Source organism: Meleagris gallopavo, chromosome 7, assembly GCF_000146605.3.
Source record: "Meleagris gallopavo isolate NT-WF06-2002-E0010 breed Aviagen turkey brand Nicholas breeding stock chromosome 7, Turkey_5.1, whole genome shotgun sequence".
In the NCBI taxonomy this organism is placed as follows: Eukaryota; Metazoa; Chordata; class Aves; order Galliformes; family Phasianidae; genus Meleagris; species Meleagris gallopavo.
The window spans coordinates 6,870,668-6,893,703 of NC_015017.2; the positions used below are offsets into that span (position 1 = coordinate 6,870,668).

Here is a 23,036-nt window from a genome sequence, read left to right on the forward strand (position 1 = left end):
ACTACTGATATTCTGTGAGGTTTAGTTGTGAAGTTCATAATTTAAGATTTTTTTTCCAGTATATTATAAAACATGAATATTTTAAGATGGTGTTGCTAATATAAAATAATTTAAAGATATAATTAATTCCATCAAAAGATATTAAGTGTTTTTAAGTTTCAAAAAAAACCTCACATTATATAAGACTACTTTGTTCCTATTTTACAGTGGAAGAATGTGGAATATTTGAAAGATGTCCCTTGTTTCTGGTTGTTGAGCTGGAAAGATTTCATTTATTGTTGTTTTCTAATGAAATGATGTACAACTATCACTCAACCTGAAGTAAAAAGGGCAAATAAATTACTCCTTTCAAATTCAGGCCTAAAAATCTCCCAATTTAGAACGCTGAAATCTTTACCTCTTTGAAATACTAGGCCTATTCATCTTGAGACCCTCTGAGGACAGCTACTCATCAAGTACATTCCTCCTCTTTTTTTTTTAGCTGGCTAATGAAAGATCCAACCAGAGGTCACTTCTCAGAAATCTGACCTGAGCCTGCACTTAACTGGAAAGATAAAATGACAATTTTTTTTCTTTTTTTAGAGCTACATTTAATACTGAAGATTTAACACTGAAGATGGGTAAAGCAATAGCTTTATAAATCTGGAAGGCATTTTTTATAAAATGCATCGACTTGCTCAATTTTTTTTCTTAGTAGCAACACTGATTTAGTTATTAACATGATACAAACATTTCTTGCGTGACCCTATGTGCAAAAATTCACTCAGCTCTGCTCCATGAAAAAATAAAAATTGCTCCTGTCATTTGCTAAACTTGTACTTCATCTGCCTCCCTTGTTCAGGTTTAGTACTAAAAACTTTTCAGGGAACTGGGCTGACTTCCTTCTGATTTTTAAGTGAAGCAAGACCATCTGAGACAGCAAGCTGAAAACATCCCACTCATGGACCTCAAAGATGCGGGGAAAAAAAGCAAGGGCACTACAAATAATGTGAGCAGAAGACCAAGTTCATTTTCCAATTTTCTATAATTTGCAACTACAGCATCTATTTTATAATCATCAGTTTTCATTTCAGCTTGTATCTCAAGAATCTTGCTTCATGGCACTTCTACTATAAAAACTAATTTATGAAATAAATGAAATGGGCTATAAAGAGAGTAATTATACTGCTGCAATGAACAACAGCAAGCTAAATTTGCTGACTGCATTTTGTTACACATATCTTTAAGTGTCACAGGTTTAACTGAAATATCTGTCACTTACTAATTCAACTGCATGCGACACCAACAACCAGTACTGGAAGAACTCAACCAAGCACCTAACTTGTCATTCACTAGGAATGAAACAAAAAAAACACCTTCTGCTGTTTTCTACAACACCCTACAACTAACTGTTTTTTCCCAGCTTTACTAGAAAGTAACCAATCCATGCTCTTCACATACAGAAGTCTCTAACACAGCGTGTTTTGTCATTCAGCAAACTGAGGTTGACATTGCTAGAAGACAAACACTAAGCAAATGTATGATTTTGATTTCACTTGCCGTCAGCAAGTCCCAGTAAAGCTGTCCAGTCCTCGGTTTCTCGTACCTTGTCTTCTCTTGAAAGCAATCTTTTTACAAGGACATTTCACCCTTTGCCATGTTTGATGCAGTTGAACAAAAAAAATAAAATAAAATAAAGGCTTCTTGTCTCAAAGCTTGGTAGTTGTAGTTTTGGTGGAAAGCAGCATTTCAATACTGACACACCCTCAGATTCTTTTGTATACTCACCTCGCAGTCTTTTTGAACAGTTTTTGCTCTTCAACAATATATAATAAGTTTTAATTATTTGTTCTACACAATAAACTTTTGTCTGGTTATTGCTACTTCACTCCATACATGTAAGACTAATGTGAATTGTTCACATTCCAACTTGGTCAGCATAGTCATGAAAAGGGAAATGAACTCCTACAGATGTAATAGCTTGCACTGCTTTGATCATACAAGATCACTTTTTTTTTTTCCATTTAGCATTTACTTCGACTCTCCAGTAACATAAGCCAGAACTTTATATTATGGTAACAGACATCCCTAAATGTGAAAGTGTTTGCAAGAGCTACAATACTTAGATTCAGAGCTGGAAGTCTGCTGTATGTTCTCACGCTTCTAGCACTTGAGTTTAACCATGTCCTAATTAGCAACAACAATAAAAAAAGTGAAAGCAACTGTCATCTTAACTTAAAACTCATTTTAAAAGTACACAGGAAATGAAAGACAGCTATCTGTTGTGTTTTTTTCCCCTAAATTCTTCAAGTTATTTGCTTAGCTACTTCAGAATCAGTATTTCTTTTAATTCACGTTAAACTGTCTTCCCTATCTCATCTAGTTTTAAGATAATTATACTTTACATTTCACTTTGGACATGAGGCATGCTGTATTATAAGCCTTAATTACAGTAAAGAAACAAGCATAGTCCATATTGACCTTATTGAAACTGCTGAGAGGCCAAGATATTAAGTGCTGCCCAGTAAATACCTTCCCAGCTTCAACACACCAGCTCAATGAGACTCCGCTTTAGCCTGTAGCTATACAAATAAACACCACAGACAACAAAGATTAACACTGTCTCCCACCTCTATAAAATATTTTCATGTCCAGATCCAATGCAACAGCAGAAAATGCTCATCTTATTGTCTTCACTGCTGTCTTCAACCCTTTATTTTCCTAAACTACTCTAGCCTTCAATTGTTCTTACTAACTGGACATAAACTAAATAGCTAGTTAGGGGGAAAAAAAAAAAAAAGACATCTCATGTCACTATGGTAAGTATAAAATGCACTTCATTATCTCATGCCTCTCATGAGTGATGCATCAATTGGACAACATGGTATTTTTTTTAGGTGTAAGTAATTCCTAAATGTATGCTTGAAGATGGGAAAGAAGAGATATCAACATTGCTGGATACCAACATTCAAAAGCATCTTGTGTTTCTTTTGTAAATGATACACCCTAATATTCACTCATTATGCTTTTTTTTCCCCTTTTACTTTTGTTACACATACGTACAAATTCCTACATATTTTCTTCACAATTTCAACATGCTCCCACCCTCTTTCTATCAAGTAGGGCCATGTAGAAACAAACAGATAATTTCTGTACTTACAGGAAATGACATGACCATAAGTTCAAATAAATGGAATTACTGACCAATTAGATTGTTAGCACATGAATCTTATCAGCTGCTTTGCTATCTGATGCAATACTGAAAGGACTACATGGTTCTTTGGAAAAATAAATCTTTTGTTTGATGTTATTCATTTTACTAAAACTTAAGCCTGATGATATCCGAAATACTTGATTTTATTAGTACAACATTCCAGACGGGAGGAGACAAACTAGCTTCCTATAGCTATTTTTAGGTCCTATTATTAGTAATAGCATTGGAATCTGTTCTATGGTAACAGCTGGAGTCACAGGATCAGTAAAAAAACATCTGGTCCTTGCTCAAAGAAATTACTATGGCATCAGTGGAAATCTAAGGCTGTCTGCTGCCGATTGGGAATTAATGCACTGAAACTTACCTGTTCATTGCCTAGACTGTCCACCACTGATGCAAACTTCAGAGGGCTCTAAACCCACCTGTTTTCATGTGTAACATTAAACCATGTCTGAAAGATCATCCACTTTGACTTCACAGAATCACAGGGTTGGAAGGGACCTCAAGGATTATTAATCTTCAACCCTGTGCTCACCTGAGCAGACAGATAAGCTCCCTTACTTTCTGCACTCAGAACTCAGAGTTGTACACTGCGGTGACAATATCACAACTTTGTTGAGGTGTTCATCCTAGGCTCCACTTACATACTATAGGGCTATGACGGGTCAGGACCAAGTTAAGAGTACAATGAATTCTAACAATTCGTTGGTTTCTTTGCATTAAAAAAATAAAAATGGTGCATTACAGGTTCTTCCTATAGCATCAAGTTATAGCCTGGCATTTAAGAAATATTTCCAAACTTACTGATGAACTCTATGTGCAAAGTAGGCAGTAGTAAGGATAATTCTTTCATTGCATGATTGCTGAATGTAATCATAGCTACACACAGCCTCACAAACAGATCTGATCCATATTTGAACAGCTTCAGATTGTTAACATATACAATGTGATTTTACAGAGGAAAGAAAAATAAAACAAGACATATCACCACCTTATCTCTGAATAATGTTGCAGATCTTCGGCTTGTTTAAGTTATTCCACTGAAGTAATAGCACTTCTGTGATTTGCATGCAATGTTTTTCTATTGGCTTGTTTTTCCTTAAGGTAATAAGGTCATGAGACAGCTCCTTGCCTTCTGTTCCAATCTCCCTGATTGTCTTCTGAGAGTCGCATTTTTATATCTCTACTAATCCTAGCATGCCAGTAGCCAACAGTCCCCGGGTTAAGTTAGTGTCAAGAATAACGTGACTATTTTCTGTTAGCAAAGCCAGAAAGTACTCTAGATAAAACTAGAGAGATGAAAGCACGACTAGAATTGAATGTTACACATTTCTCTCCCCAATATCATACTTCCCAAATATAACCTCATATCATCATATTTCACATTTAGTCTGTGATAGAAATATCATTAAGATATCATTTTTGCTAAGATACACTGGCAGAGAACTGAGAAGAAATTTTACACAAAATTTCATAAATGGACTGAGACAATCCTAAACATCTAGCTTGATTTCATGAACTTCAGTGCAGCCTCTTCTATTTTGCATAGATGAATGAAAACAGACCCCTGCACCTAATGGATTTTTAATCCTAGCAATGTTGGGAAAAGTCTTTGCGCTCCATTTCTAAGTCTCAAAGAGCACAGGACCATGCCTGCAGCACCCATCGATGACACTCTCAAAGCCCACTTTTGGTTTAGGAACAGAACTTTGTGAACATTTTGGCACGTTTAGCACTGGGGGTTTGGTCTGGATCTGACACAGGGCTTGCTGAGGAAGGCAGCTCAGGGCAGGCTGGAATTGAACAGTGCCGGCATGCTGACGTGGAAGAGGCACACTGCGCCGTGCTGAGTGGGTCCAGATGCTTCTTCTCTCTTTAGAAAGGAAATTATAGTCTGCACAGGCAGAGCTTGGCACAGCCAACTTTCTAAGCAAGGAAATTTCATGATCTGTTGGAATATATTAACATATACATTTTTTTAACTCCACAGACTGAGCTTGTTTCTGGAACAAATGTTTGATAGGGGCTGAGTTGCTGGGCCCAAGGGAACACGAAGGGTTGGATGATTTCATTTCCCCTAACCTAAGGCAGCTGGCAAATGTGGTTTGCTTCTTTTTGCTTTTATTGTTATGAATTGTGTGGATAATAGATGGCCGGTTGCCTAGAGCCTGGGATAGGCCTCCTTCATGGAAGCTGAAATAAATAAATGGTGGCTTGCCTTTATTTCACTTGTTCTGTGCTGACTTCAGAAACGACTAAGGCCCACTTGCCTTACAATTGGTGACCTCGAGGGTTGGGGAAGGCTCCTCTGCACAGCAGCAGCCCAGGGGTCACCCTCAAGTCAGCTCCTGCTCCTGGAGCTCAGCACCAGCCTCAGGCAGATTGTTTGATGGTGAAAGGGATTTCAGCTCTCAAGCCACTTAAGGCCACTCTTAAGACCTGAACTCTCATTATATGCTGCAGACCAGAAGAAAAATAAAATATTTATCTCCTTAGAGATGCATTGGAAAAAAAAAGTGAAAAAAAGCATGCTTGAATCTTTACTTTTTAAGCTAAAATCTTCCTGCATATAACACTGCATTCAAATGAAATGTTTGTCCTCTCAGTTATACACAAGATGTGCACAGGTATCTCTCCCTGAAGGTATTTCAATCCCCACTACAAGCAAAGCGTTCCCATTACAGGGATATAAAGCCAATGCCCCAGTCAAAACCAAGCTCCCAGCCCTAAGGAGGAAGGAGATCTGCAGAGAAGGTATCCAGCCAAACCTAAGTCCAAATCCTGCTCCTATGCCTTAAATCAATGTCTCATCACCAGAGTGAATTTCCCTCCATTATCTCACTCATAACTGGAGAGAAACCAGCTCCAGGAGAGGGGGAGGGGCAGAGAGCTAGGAGATAGCTTTAACAACAACACAATGGCAGCCATCTGAGAAAGAACAGTAATTTACTAAATTAACCAAATCAAACAAAACTAGAGAGACAAGAGAATCCAAAACGCGAGTCAAACCACGACGGTGCAAGGGAGGCACGTGCTTTTCTCCACGGCGAGCTGAGACAGCTGAGCAGAGGTGGAAGGAAAAGGCCTGGGGTCCTCCAGAGATGCCACCCATCCCCTCACATCAGGATACTCACAACGCCCATAAGGGGCAATAAACAGGACTGGAACTCTTTAATTGCCACTGGTCCACATCAAGTTCTTAGTTGGAATACTGACAACAAAAAAACACTAATCCACAACAGTCAGGTACAAAGACTGTGATGTCTTCATTCAGAACACAGTTACTACAGAGTGTCTCAAGACTAAATCATTAAATCCCAGATACACATGTGGTAATAAATAATGAGAGAATAAAATAGCATCCATATAAATTGTCTCAGTTGATGAGAGGATCTTCTTCCTAAGAGGATAGTTTTTGCACGAGATCCTCTTGCAACTGAGCTATACAACTGAACATAAATTAAGTCCTCAAATCTTCACTTAGTCACAGATCAGAACAACTTGTAATACTGTCAAGGTGAATTGAGGAGGAGGCAGACTCTGTTCCCAACGTGCTCCAAAACTTACTTTATGAACTTATTCCATCTGAATCATATCTCAAGCACCTAAATTCTTACTACTATTTCATATTTTTAGTAGTAAGATCTTATTAACAAAATTAACAGCTCCAACTGAGTAAAAAACTGTCCTACAAAGGTCACTGCTTAATTTCAGGTAATTGCTCAATATTATTTAAAAAAAATAAAATCAAACCTACTGTGACACAGAATATTTCTGAATCAAAAATGCCAAGTCATTTGTATCAAAGACAGCTGGAATGCATTAGTTTTTCCCACCACTCTGTTCTGTCCATTCTTGATATTCTCACCAACAGATACCAGGCTGTTCAAGGATTCACCAAATCTTACCGTCCCACTGGACAACCAATGTTGGTGCCCAGATCTAATGGTACATGCAAACACATACAGCAGTGATGTATCTTGGTGCAGAAAATTGCTCTCGTAAGCACTACCCAAAACACTGGTGCAACATGTGACTTGAGCTTGAATTACTTTTGACACACAGAAATTTCAAAGGCTACAAAAACCTGAATTTTGTAAGCATTCCAGGCTCCTAGTAATACAGCAAGGAGGGCATTGCCACAGGTGCTGGAAAACTCGTTACACATGTAGTTCGGGTGAAAGAAAACATAGCCCCTCAGGCCTTTTGTGAGAAGACAGTTCTATTTCCAAAACCAGAGCCGTATGGTAGCATGCTCCTACATGTTTCCCACAGGATGAGAAGCGGAAAAAAATTCCCATTTTTTTTTTGATTAGCCATTTGCATTACCTTACTATGACTATATGTCTTAAAACTAGCTCTGCCTTGGAATAAACAGTTCTAAGTCAGTTTTGTCTGCAAACTTTGGAGCATCAGTACCCCGGTATTTACATTACACTGTGAACTGCATTACACTGTATAAACAAATGACTTACTAAACTCTATGCCTTCCAAACTTCAAGAAACAATTCCAGCCTTTCAGCCTCCATAATGGACAAGGTTTTTTGTTTTTTTTTTGTTTTGTTTTGTTTTGTTTTTTTAAAGTGAGCAAGGAAGGGCAAGATCAAGAGTGACTTCTGCCATCATGTAAAGAAAGCAAATCCAATTCACGAAAAAATAAGTCTGTTTTTTTCTTTGGGACCAGAAGTATTACCTGTATAAATTCCAACAGTCAGCAGGAACTAGTTTTAGTAAAAACGTACCCTATAGCTAAATCAGCTCCAAGCCCTACTGATTACGTTCTTGTTACACGTACCAGACCGCAAACTACTACCCAGTTTATACATGCTTAGTTCTGTGACAAACTTAAATCTCTACTGAACATCATGTAGCTTTTTGTGTGCACGTACAGAACCTAAGCACATGGATTGCCTTAACACCTTGAAGGCCACACTTGCCAGTTCTTAGTGAAGAGATCCTGCAGTGCCTGAACTTGAGTTGGATTAGAGCAAAGAGCAGGCTCACATCAAACTGCTGAGATTATCGTGGTTTTCCCTGAAACCAGAACTAGGCTAAGTTTATGGGCTCATGTTTACTCATGCCTGGCAGCAAACTTCAGTTGAAATTAAGTGAATTTGGACATAAAGAACAGCAAAACTCAGCTTATGTGGCTTAATATGAGGAGGATTACGAAAAGCCTGCATATCTCTAATACTCTAAATATCTCAATAGATTTGAAATACGAAAATATGAAATATTTTCGTGTGAAAATATAAAATAATCACTATGTGCACCTACATCTTTTTTCAGTATAATTGACTCAACATTTCCAAGATAACAGCTCTGCTATTTCAAGTGACTCCTTGCTACACTGTTTTCCCTAATTACTTGTTACTTCAGATCCCGATGTTTGTTGCCCTCTTTCAAATGAAAAAAGGAGATAAGTCCTCATTCATTAAGGTAGTTAGGCAAACAAAGCTAAATACAAATCATCTCATTCTAAGAAAGAAAGCTATTAATGTGCCTGAAGATAGATTTTGAAGTACTCAGCTGAATCGGAGGTTTAAAATCACCAAATATTTACCTTCTGTGTTCATTACATTTAAACACAAACAAAATACACTGCCCATCTTGCACAGTGCCTGTAAAGTAGACAAATTCCATCCTACAAAGATATCCTAGGAAACCAGGGCAAGCTCAAATAAACATAAAACAGCTGGAGAAAAGAAAAAGTATTCAGTTCTCCATATCCTCAGTTGTAAAACCATGAGAAAGATATCACTAATAAAAAATAGAGTAGTACAACTCACAGTGGTTGGCCCTGGCATCCTTCATAATGTAAAATATGCATATCCTGAAGAGATCAAGGATTTAACCCTTCTCTTCCTAACCCAGTCCCATACAAAAAAAACATTTAAAAAAAAGTGAAGAGTGCACATTTTGACACAGTATGGTAAAGCTGCAAAGTTTCGGTCTATGTACTAAAATGAAGACAAACCCAACAGAGAGGTGTACTTCCTGAAATCTGACAACAAGCCACAATTCCTGTGCTTCACTATCCAGAGAATTCTTCGCACAGGAGCCAGATTCTACCTCTGAAACCTATCAGCTATTAAACAAACATCCACGTGATTCAACAAAAATATTATTAGCATGACAACTCAGTATGTAGATGACAGCAGATTAAGGATGCTTTGCATTCAACAGCACAACAGAAATTCGTAAGGAAGTCCTGCATTTCACAGTAACAACACAAAACCAAATCACAGCAAAACTACTCCATCTCAGTATCAAGGCCTAGACTGACTGGAGCAGAATTTTCTATCAGAAAAATGGAAGACAAGCTCATTTGTCTAATTGCAGCCCTGATCTCTGAAGTGAACTTCTGGCACTTTGCCAGTCTAATTTTAATATCCAGCACAATCACTGCAGCCATACTGTTTTGTTAGCTCCATGCAGCTCCATTTTTTGTGTTCTCCTTTCCTTGTCACCAGCTTGACGTCTCTTACATCAGGTTCTCCCCTTCCTTTCTTCCTTGGTTGCCAATGCAAGTTTCAGTATTTTTTGATTCTTGCCAGAACAAGCAATCTCAAAGTCATCCTATATTACCTTCATCCGTGAGATGCTTTTGTCTTGCAATATAGTTCCTTTACAACAGGAATATCTCATGTCTTGATATTTCACACTACTTAAACTGCATTAATATATACATATATACATATATATACATATATATATATACACATATATACATATATATATATATGTGTGTGTGTGTGTGTGTGTGTGTGTGTGTCAAATGCATTACATACTACGCTCGTTTAAAATGTAACGTTCATTAAGTTAAAAACACATCTGAATTTGTGAAAAAAATTTACATACTTCTACAAGTAGCTTACCAGTCCAAAAAATTCCTGATTTGAAAGACATCAAATTAAGGATATTTAAATTAATATGAATCTTAACATAAAATTCAGAGTTGTGTTGTTCTTCTAGTACATGCAATTTGTATTTTTTTCACTAATGTTTCCTGTAAATAAAGTCTTCGATAAACTTGTATTTCAGATGCAAAACTAAGAGCCTTTTCTGTGATCTGAACTTTGATTTGAATACTTGTTTATGAACGTCTTAATCATGTCTTCAGAAGCTGTTGTCACATGTATCTCCCTTCACTACTCAGACAATTCATGCTGTTTTTACAGGTTGTTTTATAAAACACAGGGTTACTATGTCTCATAAGAGGCAATGTATGCTTACTGCACAAATTCAGTCTTATAAGCCTCTCACTAAAAATATTGTTGTAATGCCTCACATTTCTGAAGGAATACTGTCAAGGCTGATATACAAAACATCGAAAGCTTTTCTATGTTTCAAAAGCACGTATCAAAAAATATATATATACCTTTAACTCCAGGGTTTCTCTGTCTGCATCATGAACCTAAGCTGTTAATCTTTTAGATTGAAATCTACTAAGTTATCCATTTATTCATTAGGTGTAATTTTTTTTTTTTACTTTAATAGAAGAAGCCACTCCTTCAATGCAAAATTTGTCAAGAAAAAGATACTATTTCTTTCAGTGCTTCTAAACGAGTGAAAAATGCCAACTACTCCCACACCTTGCCCCCACTGAAGTCACATGAGGGCAACCATGCCTCCATCACACAGAGCCATGAGCTCCTCAATAGACTCAAGCTCCACCTTCTACACGGAGCTTCTCTGCAAAGTCTTGCCTGTTTTGCTTCCCCTTGACTTATCTTTTCTAATCTTTGGACACACGGAGAATTATTCAGTCTGGCAGGTGTATACAACACAAAAACCTTGAATAAAAAAAATTCAACTCTCAAAATACCTTTCTCATGCAAATTCACCCTTACTATTCCATTTTATCTTCCCCCCCATATACTACCATTTGGGATGGCATTGATCACCCAAGAGTGAACAAAAGCTTCTCTTCCTTTTCCTCATGCTTTTTTGCCTACCATGGGTCCTGAGAATACTGCTTCGCTCTCCTACATCCTGCTATGTGACAAACAATTGTGTTCTAAGTTTTACCCTCTTCTGATCACACAGCATAACACAAAAATCAATTTTTTTTTTTAAGTAAGTACACCCATCAGCCTAGTCTTCAATTTAAGTTAATTTTGTTCTTTGTGATTCTTACCCCTATTTTTGCACAGATGGCAAGTTTTTCATTCCTTATTCTTATCTGTGAAGTTCATTAACAACCTGCTTGTTCCTAGGTGACTCCAGAAGACCATTTCTAAAACCCTAAGTTATCATTCACAATAGATTCCTGTTAACCATACATATTCAATGAATTTTCCCTCCACTCATAACGGCAATGTTCAAGCCACTTCCAGTACCCAATGCTTTATTAGCAGTGAAATGCTTTTCAACATGAACAACACAGCATGAAGTCATCAAGCAGTAAGATTTGGAAACTATCTGGAGAAAAACCTTTTTTTAAAAAAAAGAGAAACAAAGCTATTACCCCTGCAGCAACAGTCACGCGCCTGACATCTAACAGATTTTCAAAACTTATGATGAACAAGCAGTAATGTTTCCTAAACTACAACAAATAAATGGTCTATCCACGTAGAAATGACACCTGAAAGCTTTGAGCTAGCACCAGCAGTCATGCTTTGCCAGCTGGAGCCCTCAGTGGTTAACCTCCGTGTTAGCTCACTCATTTGATAGGTTTCTATAGGCCTGGTTACAGATACTAAATGCTCTCCTTTTTATTGGACCTTAACTTTTAAAGCTGATGTCTTAAAGCGAGATTTCAATTGGCTGTGATATTTCAATCAAGAGGCTGTTTCCCAGCCACTGCACATGTGAAGCAATGTATTAGGAAAACAATCATCACAGGATTGCAATCATTACACCACATTTCCATACATTAAAAATTTGGTAAACCCTGTAACTTGAGCAAAGCTAAATCTAAAACAGCTAAGCAACCAAGTACAGCTTCTGTTTGCTGTTTCTGTTTCAATGTTTTCCCCCAAACATTTTTCCTTGGCCTATTGGGATATTTAACAGAACAGGAGACACGAGACCTTGGACTGTAAAGTGATGAAATAAAACATCAATCAAGGTTTACTATCATCTCCAGGAAGAGGGCAGATAACTTTAAAGCCAACTCTCAGCACAGCTTCTGAAGGCACCCAAAGGTATCCAAGTTCAAGCGGTGGAAGTTTTTCCAAACTAAGCAGCAAATTCTTCTTGTCTTTTTTCCCTGTACTTTCATTGTCATTTTAGAGCGCAATATTAATCTTGGACCAATTGGGGCAAGACATAGTTTCACGATGATACATTTGACCTCCTTACTCTCTTTCAACATTGACATGCTTTTAATCTTTCACTTCAGATTCTCAGCTTCCTGAAGGATGCCGGCAAGTATTTTACTGGGAAAAGATGTATTGACCTTCTCATCAGCCATCTACTGCACAGCAGGGAACAGGCCTCAATGAAACATTTACTCTTGCTCCTACTCTCCGTGAGTTCACGTCCAGAACTCTGAATTCCTGCCAGCAGTATCAGAGTCGTTGTTTGTGTTTCTATTTAGCCCCATTATCCCAAGAACTGGGACACAGAGATGCACATTAATTCTCCAGTCCATCCATGCTATGCTATAAATGAAAATCACAGAAGATGCTGTAGAAGTTTTCCAGTACAAAAATAGCCCCATTATGTCATTTTACCCACTGTACTATTTAGACGAAGAAAGGAAAACAAATTCTCCACAACTCCAAACCTGCCTACCCTCAATTGGCAGTAGCATGGTCAGGGAACAATGTGAGCCTAGCCCTCCAGAGAGTAGACTGTTCTTCAGCAGCTAATACGAACAGAATCTCAAGGGCCTGCACGAACAGTGGTTTCCTGTATGAGACAGCAGCACACCGCCGCTGACCCTCTGACAATCCTCCTTAGTCTTCGTGCTTACATAACACATGACCCTTCCACAGCAAACGCGGGTGGGAGAGCAGAGTAATGGAATTGTTCTCACTGCGAGAATAAAGACAGCACAGCAGGCTACAAAAAATGTAGGTTGCTGGAAAGGAAAGATAACTGCAAGCAACTGTTTAGGGATTTTCATTACCACAGCACTGAGTGCTTATCAGCATCCAAACTTCCATGCATACTATTGTTTTCTTAAATGTAAATTAACCTATGAAATGAGAAATTTAATAACAAATCCAATGGCATTAAAACTCTCCACTGGCTTATGCTGCAAGTCAAAGTTAACAGTGAAGCAGATGGGAACCATACAGAGACTGAAGTGTGGTGCACTTCAGGAGTAAAAGATGGACACACGGTTAACTTAAGAAATCCAAGTGAAAAAAGTACTATCAGTATTTCTATAAGTAACATTTGTAGTTTCCAATCTTATCTGAGCATTAGAAAGACTCACAGAATATTTAGTATTTGTATTTTCTATAAAAAAATAAACTTCTAACGTAGACTTGAAATAAATGCAGAACTATCAACTATTTTCTTGGTCTGAAGCAAGGATGTGTTAAGGCATCATGGCATCAAAAACCTCTATCACCAAGAAAAAGCAACAGGAGATGAGATTTCCCAATACTGTTAACTACTTTCCTTCATCTGCAGAAGGTTTTCATATTTGTTTCTTGATTATTCAAAATGAAAATCTGCTAAAATGCTTAGAAGCAAAAGGGCCCCAGTGCCCTTCCGTGCAATCAATAATAGCAAAGTCTAAATATTAGGGTCTCTTTAAACTATTAACTTGAAGTACATCCAAAATGTGCAGAAATGTTGATTACTATTTTGTAAATGCATCAATCACAGGGCATGCAAAGTATACAATGTTTTCCCTTCCAGGATCTCCAGCAGAATACTACTTCTTGAAATGACACAACATGTACTCTTACAGTAGACAATTGCAATTAATATTGGATGACTTAGGAAAATTAAGTTTCCTGCAACTTTCTCTTTGAATGTCATCCAATCAAGTCAAACCTCCCTACTGTCCATCTGATCCATCTGTCAGTGCAATTACACAGAATGTGGCCCATCATCCATATCGCTGACACGCAAGAACACAGCTCAAGACCCAGCCAGCCACTGGGAGCAGTACAAGAGGAGCATGTCAACGGCTGGTGGAGTTGTGTGTCTTCTACATCAAACTACAATCCTATAGAAGTAGTAAGGAGTCCCCCATTGGCTTTATGTTGCTTAGCACTACAAAGTGAAGAAGCTTATGATAAAATGATAGGCATGGATGAGCCACAGCAAATAAACAGAATAAGCAGGAATTTGTGATTTGGTCACATTCCTTTAAAGGAATAAACATGACCAAAAGGACAGACTTCCCACTAAAGTTAGATTCAGAGAAGGTATAGAATGTAGCAAACGTGTTACTTCCTGTGGACAGTATCACTGCTTAACGCTTTCTAGTAGCTCAACAACTGCACTGTTCATCTCAGTAATTTTGCAATTTACAATAAAGTAAATATATTTTTGCCTTATGCATTACAATGAGGATAGGCTCACTTGTCTATGAAGTAAGTTAAAGTGTAAGTTCAGTCTTTGTTCTCTGATCAAGGTCTGATCAAAAATTCATTGGATCAACTTAAGGAGTTTTTCTTTCTAATTAAGTTTTTCTCAGAAATTCTTCTAATGTCAGGAAATGAGCACACAAAAATGAGCAGAGTCACAAAGACAACATGGGTGAAACAATCAGTGTACATATAAAAACAGATCACATGCCTGCAGTTGGCATTTCGACTATTTTTTATTATTACTCTATTATTTTTTTTGGCACTGAGTTCATTGCCTTTCTCTGCATATGGAAAAATAGTTGCAGACAGGCCATAAGCATGTGCTTGGGTCTTTTAAAGGACTGTAGAGTTGCATAAAGGTTAGCCTTCAGAGTAACTGCTTCCCCACAAGTACACAGAAGAACCCATGTGTTTCTCATCTCACAAAACACTGAAAACCAAGTAATCTGATGAGCTCACCACCTCTAGTTTTAACCACACATAAGTCAAATAACTTCCAGCTAACCCAGAGACAAATCTGGCTAAATACTATTCAAACGTTAAAAACTGCTATTAAGCTAAATTTTCTTAAGCACATCTATAATAAATTGTAATTTATATGTTTTTTTAGAAGCTTAACATAAACAACACCAAAAAAGTTAGCTTTCAGTTAATATATATTGCTAAACAGAACCAATCCTGCAGTGGTTTACATGAACAAATCACCCAATAAAATGTTATCATAGCGAAACCAACTGTAAAGATAAAAGGACTTCACCACAGAATGAATTGTGAGAGTGCCAAAACGTGAGTTAGGACTGAGAGAAAGAATTGACCATTTGGTTTGCAGTGAAAACATCTATGAATGAAAACAGCATGGCAAAAACTATGTCTAACTAACAACCATCGCATGTAATTCTTCAAACACAAAAAAAATCTCCAAGGAAAACCAAAAAAAAAAAAAAAAAGAACATGAGCTGATACAGATGGCTTAAGACCTCACTGATATGCATTGCAGAATTTTTGTGTAGTCTGAGTAAGAGGAATCTTCGTGAGGACTCTGGAAGTTTCTCTTCCCCACACAGTCATAGGCAGGGGAACCAACCACAAATATTCCCAAGTCACATCATGAGTCAGCCCCCAAAGAACTGTTTTTTGTGGGTTGCTAGTTTTGTTTTTTTTTTGTTAATAGAAGTAATGGGTTCACATTTTCTGCTTTTCTGGACCCATAATCACTTATTTTTTCAGTTACCTGCAAAAATTAGACCCACAGTCGTTGACACCTACACACATATACACTTATTCTCACTAAATGCACAGGTATGCATTTAAGCAAGTGATCTTGGTATCAGGAACTTGGAAAAGAAAAACTAAGCACTATGAGATCCTCACTGAAACAGTGCGAGTTATCAAGGCAGACTATTTGCCCCTCTTTCAAACCATTCTTCTAATGGAACTCCGAGGACTCCTTTTTAAGTTTGAAAGAGCAAAGAGAAAACCAAGAACATCTGGTGTGCTCAATAATTCTTTTTTCCTTTCCATAGCTATAGCAGACCTGTTACCAAATTTCCAGTACCTGTCACAGAGTGGAGACTGTGCAACACATTAACCTTCATTTCCCCCTGAAGATACTATCTCTGTTATTAGGGAGGAGTAGATGGACATATTTAATAGCCCCTATTCAACCAGCTCAGCTGTTTCTGTCTCCTCCTCCTTTGTAAGGTTTCCAGACAAATTGAAAGACCTGATGAATTCAAAGAGGTCAGAGAGGATCATGAATTCAGAGGGAATGACCCTCATTTGTTTGTTCTTGTTCACACAGTGGAACGAGAGGAAATTAGCTCAGATACTTTGAATCAATACTAGAGCCCACGCTGATCTCAGCTGATGTAGGGATGACACTACCCGAGCCTGACTGGGAAGAATAAATCAACTCAAAGTTTTCAGAAAAGAGCACGATTCAGAAACTAATGAGAATCTAATGACAAGTCTAGCAGTGAAGTGAGAAATCAAGGAGATTGTGACATTAGATCACTACCAGTAAGCCGAAATGGACTCTGCAGACAAATCTTCTTGAAGGAGATAATTCCTGCAGCTGCTGCTCGAGCCAAGCCGCCAACAGATCTTCTAGAAGTGTGTTTCTAGTTTTCTTAAGTAACAACTTGGAAGAAAACTATCGCATTTACACACTCAAGTGGGTGGGAAAAGATCCCAGAAGCATGTACTACTTCTGCTAGTTGCTTCCTGTATACTGAATCCTAAAGGAAGAAGTAAGACAACGCTGTGTGTGTGGAAAGCCCTTCAAAGATTCAGAGCTCAAACACTGCAATTTGAGCCCTCTTCTGGTTACTTATTCCATCTCTGAGCCTGCCCAGGCCCCTACAAAGAACAGAAAACTCAGACCTCTCACTCTTAGGCATTTGTAGGGCAGGCTTTAGTCTCATGTAATTTTTTAATGGGCACATTCAAAGTGGTCAGACTCAAAATGACCAATTTTGCTGTACTAGACTTAAAAGTATCTGTTCTTCACGTTCTGAATGTGCATTTTCAGGTGCGTGTACTACTCAGTACTGCCAGCCAAGTGCTCTTGAGCAAAACAGATCGACCTGCAACGGTTCCAAGAGGAAAAAAGTGGATATAGAGACTGGCATTACTTAAAAGCACAAATTAACTGTCCGAAATAAATTTTTAAGCAGTAATACTGCATGCTTTTTTTAAAGCAATTTTACCTGCTTTGTTGTTTTAACTTATCTATCAATACATGGATCTCACCTTTGCTGTGATCAACTCTGAGCTATTTCGTTCTTCCACTGTGGTTGACACAACCAGTTTCTTATTCTTCTCATTTTTCCTCCAGTGTTGGTATGAAAAATGACTGGTATAATAACACTTAGCATACCTTCTGCAAGACTGATAAATTTTTCTAATTTTTGCTTCTTAAACTGTCATCCTTGTCTCCATACATACCTCTGAAATTAGTTTAACACAGCACCTATATTCAAGTGACACTGACCAACTGAATGGGTAGAAGTGCAGCAGCTGCCAAGTCGCAACCACTTGCAGCACAATATAACATGCACTGCTCTGCGTTGGTTAATACTGAAACCAAGACAAACTAATGACCCAAACCTCCCCATTCAACAGCATTTGTGAGCTTCTGTCAGGAACTACATCAAAATTGAAACTCCCTTGTTTACACACTTAAACCAGACCTACCTGCACTCTCCCTCCTCATTGTGTCCCACTCCTCACAGTACAGTTGGTTTTCTTTTTATGATTTGATTTTTAATATATGGAGCGTAGAAGAACCAGCTTTCTCATACAGACAGCTTTCTCATGTAAACCAAAGCTATTTAAGTTCCCAAACAGGAAGGTGAATGAGTGAAATAAGCAAACACATGTCACTCATTTATTACGGTGTATTCTGCTCTCTGAGTTACCACGTACCTCTCAGTTTCTTTAGCCATCAACATATGTTAAGTACATCCCAGAAGGTGTTGGTACGTTATGGGCTCATCCCGTAGTTTCCATAATAGCAAAAATCTAATAAACAAATTAATGGCACATAACTTCATCCCACAGACATCTCACATAACATTTGAGCATTTGTTGTTTTGCTCTCCTCTCCCCCACCCCCCTCAATCTAAACTCTATATTTTCAGAATTGTTTTCTTGTATGAAAGAAAAGATCTATGCTATGGCTCTCCCTTTATGGCAAGTATTTGAATTGCACTCCCAAGATTATACAAAGTGCCCCCTCTATGGGACTTCTTAGACACTCATGCAAAGTCAGGAGTATCCCTTGCTTTGTAGAACAAAGTTTTCCAAACTACTGCACTGCGTTAGTCACCAGAATTTGAAACCCGCTCTCTGGTGCGATGCAGGGCATTACAAGATGCATACAGTTGAAAGAAAAATAAATCTCTTGCAAATAAGCAATATAATAATTACGAACTGCACTGTATGGCCAAGTAGCCCGTTTGGCTTCTTTTCCAAAAAAGATCCGAAAATGTAACACATAGGAAGCCTGGAAAGCATTTTCAGGAGTACAATAGCGACCAACTGTCCTGCAGTCAGCCTTCTCACATTTCAGGAAACCAACAGACAGCAAGGCACTCAGACTGATGAAAGAGAACAGTTACTACAAATTCTTGCAACCTCTCCCCTACAAACATTGTTATTTAACTTCAGAAAAGATAAAGAACAGCCTAAGAAAGTTCAAGTCGCACAGGCCGGGTACACAGCTGGCCAAACCTCCCGCTTTAAGACGGCTTGCTAAAAACCTCCGCTGTTCAGATAAGTGAGCCAGAGGGTGGGAAAGCACGAAGGCAGGGAAGGCTGTGTTCCATCACAGCCTGTCACTGGGGATTAAACAGCCTCTGCAGCCAGGGCCAGAGGGGGAAGGAGACAGAGAAGGCAAAGGAAGAGGAGAAAGAAGGAAACAAAAGAGAAGAAAAGAAAGGAAAATGACATTGTTGGGTTTTTACAACAAAGAACGTAAGAAAGCAGACGTCGTTTGGAGCAAAAAGACTCCACCCTGCACAGCTCCTGTGTTTACTTCTCCCAGCTCTGGTCGGTCTCCAGCCCCGGAGCCTCCTTCAGCCTCATCCTAAGTACTTTCTTTTGTTGCAAACTTTCCAACCCCCCGTTTTGTTTGTGCTAGGCAGCAGGGTTTACTTCAGGGTGCTCCACAGCTGCATTTTGCATTTAATCATTCTTTTCTCCTCTGTGTTCACGGGACTGCACACAGAGACCCGAGAATACCGAAAAAAAACGCCAACTTTTAAAACCTCTTTCTCTTTTCTGATTATATTCCCGAACTGCAAGCCTTACAATAGCAATCTTAGCATATAAACCCAAAATCCTCCAAGAAGTTTTCCATTTCTCTCATTAACGAAATAACACAATAAGCATTCAGCGTACAAAGAAAAAGAAAAAAAGGAAAGAAAAAAACTCACCAGCGTCATAATCTTCCTCTTCTTGTGCTTTTATGGTTACACATAGCCCTAATAGAGCAGCAAGGATGAAAAAAGTTCTCTTTTCTACCCTGGTTGCCATCATGCCTAGTTATTAGACATGTATCCTCCTGGGCAGCAAAATGTGCAGAAATGGAAGGTTATTTTAGCACCATGAAGCCAGCTGGGTAATCGCTCTGTCTTTCAGCATCAGTCCTGGGACAAAGTCTGAGAGCCCTTTTTTTCCAGCACCAGCTCTAGTGCAGTCTGCAAGCGCTCTTTTCACGGGATGCAGCTTTAAATAGGAAGAATGCTGCCTCCACTTCTCTTCCTGCCCCTTTTCGGCTTGTTCAGGCTCATAATCATCCACTCCCTGCCAAGCAAGAATCTGATTGATGGTAAATAACCGAATCAGAGCTGCCTTCTCTCTTACTTGAACTTTTCTCCTTAAGAATACACTTTCAGGATATTTTCCTGCTGCTGAGCAGCGTGTGCTGTGTCACAATCATTTATTAAGAAAGTGAAGCATAATTCAGTAAGAAGCTGCCAGGAGAATAAAGCCCTGCTTTTCCCCTCCGCACACTTCCTGGGACTGAAGGGTACGGCCCCACTAGGAGCTGATTCACTTACTAGGAACCTGATCCCTTCCAGCTCGCTGAGAGAGGAGGATTTCCTCCCTTCCCTGGTACCTGCCCCTGCCTCGCTCCAGCTGTATTGGCAAACGTGATTGCAGCCTACAGAGAGGGGCCATGGGGCTATCAGCACCGCGTGATTCAGGAACCTTTAGGTCATCTCCTCCCCCTGCAATCGGGCTCTATATGATCTTTTCTGAAATGTTTACTGCACTCTATATTTACAGCCCTACCAGCTGGGAGCACCCCTGGAAGGTGCTCTACACTTGAAGCTTCATAGTGACAGTCAAAATGATCACCTATCTGCTTTCTCCCTCATCTCTTCACCTGACAGAGTGACAACCAGAAATCTACCCGGCCTCCAACCTGATATTTAGTCCTTGACAATGCCCCTGTATTAGCATCCTAGAGGAGCACTAAGTCTCTTTTTTTGTGGATCACTGCAACTGAGAGTAGGATGCTAGATTTTCCTCTTTGCCTAGAGTTGATGGTCTTGAAAGGAAGCTCTATCACTAATCCCCTCCACTTCTAAGAATACCAATGCCAATATGTGTTGCAAGGAAATATAGATCTGTCTGCTGGAAGCTTGTTTTGTTTTCTGTTTTTTGTTTTTTTTTTTTTTGTTTATTTTTTGTTTTTTAAACTTCAGCCATTGCACTTGGAAACAATCCCATTCTAAATGAATGCAGTGAGATGTATATCTCTTCACCAGGATTTGTACATGCTGGAAACAGCGGCCCACTCTGCTTATCACAATGGTATTTAACCCTTCTAAGACATGCAGAAGCTTAAAGCCTACCAAGTTTTCTTCTGCACCCAGAAAAGGCAACACCAGAACTTGTATAGAACTGCTATTTCATATAAAGTCTGCTCAATAGAAAGACCAAAGATTAGTTATTTCACTGTAACACAACAAAATCGGAAAAGCAAGTTCTGTTTACTTTGAGTCTGGACACAGTAACCACTGCAGAAGCATAGTATCCCACAGACAATAAGGCACAGGAGCAAAACCTTCAAGAAAGGGAGAGAAATACTGAAGGAATGCAAGCAGAATCATTGGTGAGTATCACCTGAGAAACTCAAAACTCATAAAACAAAACTTAGCATCTGTTAGCCAGGCCACTCATAGGTGAAATTGAGTTTTGACAGGTTCATGAGCATTTACAATGTTTTGCTGGTCTCACAAGTCAGACATTTTTCATGTCGTACTTTATCAAAGCCACACTTCCCTTGAAAAGCTGTTGTTATCTGATGCTGGCTAGAAACATCAGATCTTCTATGAATAGATTCAGACCTGATCTTACACACGTCTGTATGCACATCAGCAAGAAAGTAGCAAACAAGTAGCTTAGGGCATAATCAAGCAAGCTGCTATTGCTAAACCGCCTCATGAAAATTACACATGGTAGAAAATCATTACGTAAATGAGAAAAGAGCAAGAGCACATTTTTACACTAATACTTTGTAATATTTCCCACAACTGCAAGTGTTCTATTGTTATTTAAAAACAGGAATATTAGTATTAATAACTTAAAAGGAAAAAGGATGAGAATACAAGCAGTGTTTTGAAGACTCCTTGTGTACGTCTTTGTCTTCATGGTTTTTCATCACTGTGCACAATTCTGAACTACGTGCTAGTAACTGTAGGGTATTCATGTTCAACTTCTTATAAAGTAAGATGACAACTGCTCGGATAACTCAGCTGAAAATCTTGCACCCTGCCTATGGTCAAACTACAGCAGAAACTGACTACCCTTCAATTACAGACATGTCTATCCACTGGTAAAACTTACCATTAGCATTAGTAGCTTTGTCTTAAAAATTAGTTAAAAGATGCTTCCTAAGTCTTAGTCTGCAACAGGTTTGTAAATTCCTAGCTTACTTGCACGAAGAAGAGCCTTATCATCATTATTCCTTACCTCAGACTAACTGCACAAGAACAGCGATGATATTTTCCTCTCTACAGTTCACTGAGAGAAAGGAAGAATGAGAAAGACCTCTTTTACCATTTTAAGTACAAGTTCTTTTTAGAAGAGTCAGTGAGGTCAGCACTTTGAAGAGATTCCTATGACAATATCTTCAAGTCATCCTTTACTTCCATTTCTGCCACGATCTCACCAATAAATTATACCACATAATTATAACAGTTTAGCAATGGAGAATAGAGAGATGTTGATGATTTAGCAAATGAATCCCTCTGTGCCTACTTATAAATACTTCCTTTCACTACATCTGTACATTTGATGAGCTTTTGAATTTTATTACAAGCATCACAGCTCTAGTCATTAAGCCCATCATTTTTCATTTAAACAAATACATTTATAGGCCTAAAATATATGATTGCATTACTTTGGGTACAAGTGAGAGAAATTGTTTAGTTAGCACCATTGTAAGAGTCAGGCTAAACAATTATGAGTGGGCAGATAAATAATTCGAAGTATGCACAGCAACACCTCCCCTCTCCTTGTCTCAGTAAGGAAGAAACCAACACTGCATAAAATAACACTGTATATTTATGGAACAACTGCTCTCCAACCATTTTTCAGTTTTTCCATATTTCCTAGGATTCTGTAAGAGCAGAGGAATGTGGAATTTAACAAACTACGCTAAGGTCATGCATTCAGTAGAATGAAAGCCAGATATATATTTTTGGAGCTCATTTTTATTCTCACGTCTATCCTTGGAAAGAAAACCTATACAGGATGAAAGTTCTTGAGAGGATAATCCAGATATCTGCCTCTTGGAATAAATTCCCCTCCAACTAACTTGGATCTAC

At 38.5% G+C, this 23,036-nt stretch overlaps 1 protein-coding gene across 3 annotated transcripts in view; it reads right to left on the minus strand.

Moving 5' to 3' along the window:
- Window positions 1-23,036, minus strand: part of COL5A2 (collagen type V alpha 2 chain) — a 160,234-nt gene that overhangs the window by 76,996 nt on the left and 60,202 nt on the right. The window contains exon 1 of one of the 3 annotated variants that reach the window (XM_010713348.3): window positions 19,632-20,178. The exons of the other annotated variants lie outside the window; for them this stretch is intronic. Coding sequence (XP_010711650.1) covers window positions 19,632-19,734 — 103 coding nt within the window. The 5' untranslated portion in view covers window positions 19,735-20,178. Of the gene's footprint in view, window positions 1-19,631; window positions 20,179-23,036 lie in introns of those variants that run through there. 3 annotated transcript variants of the gene reach the window in all.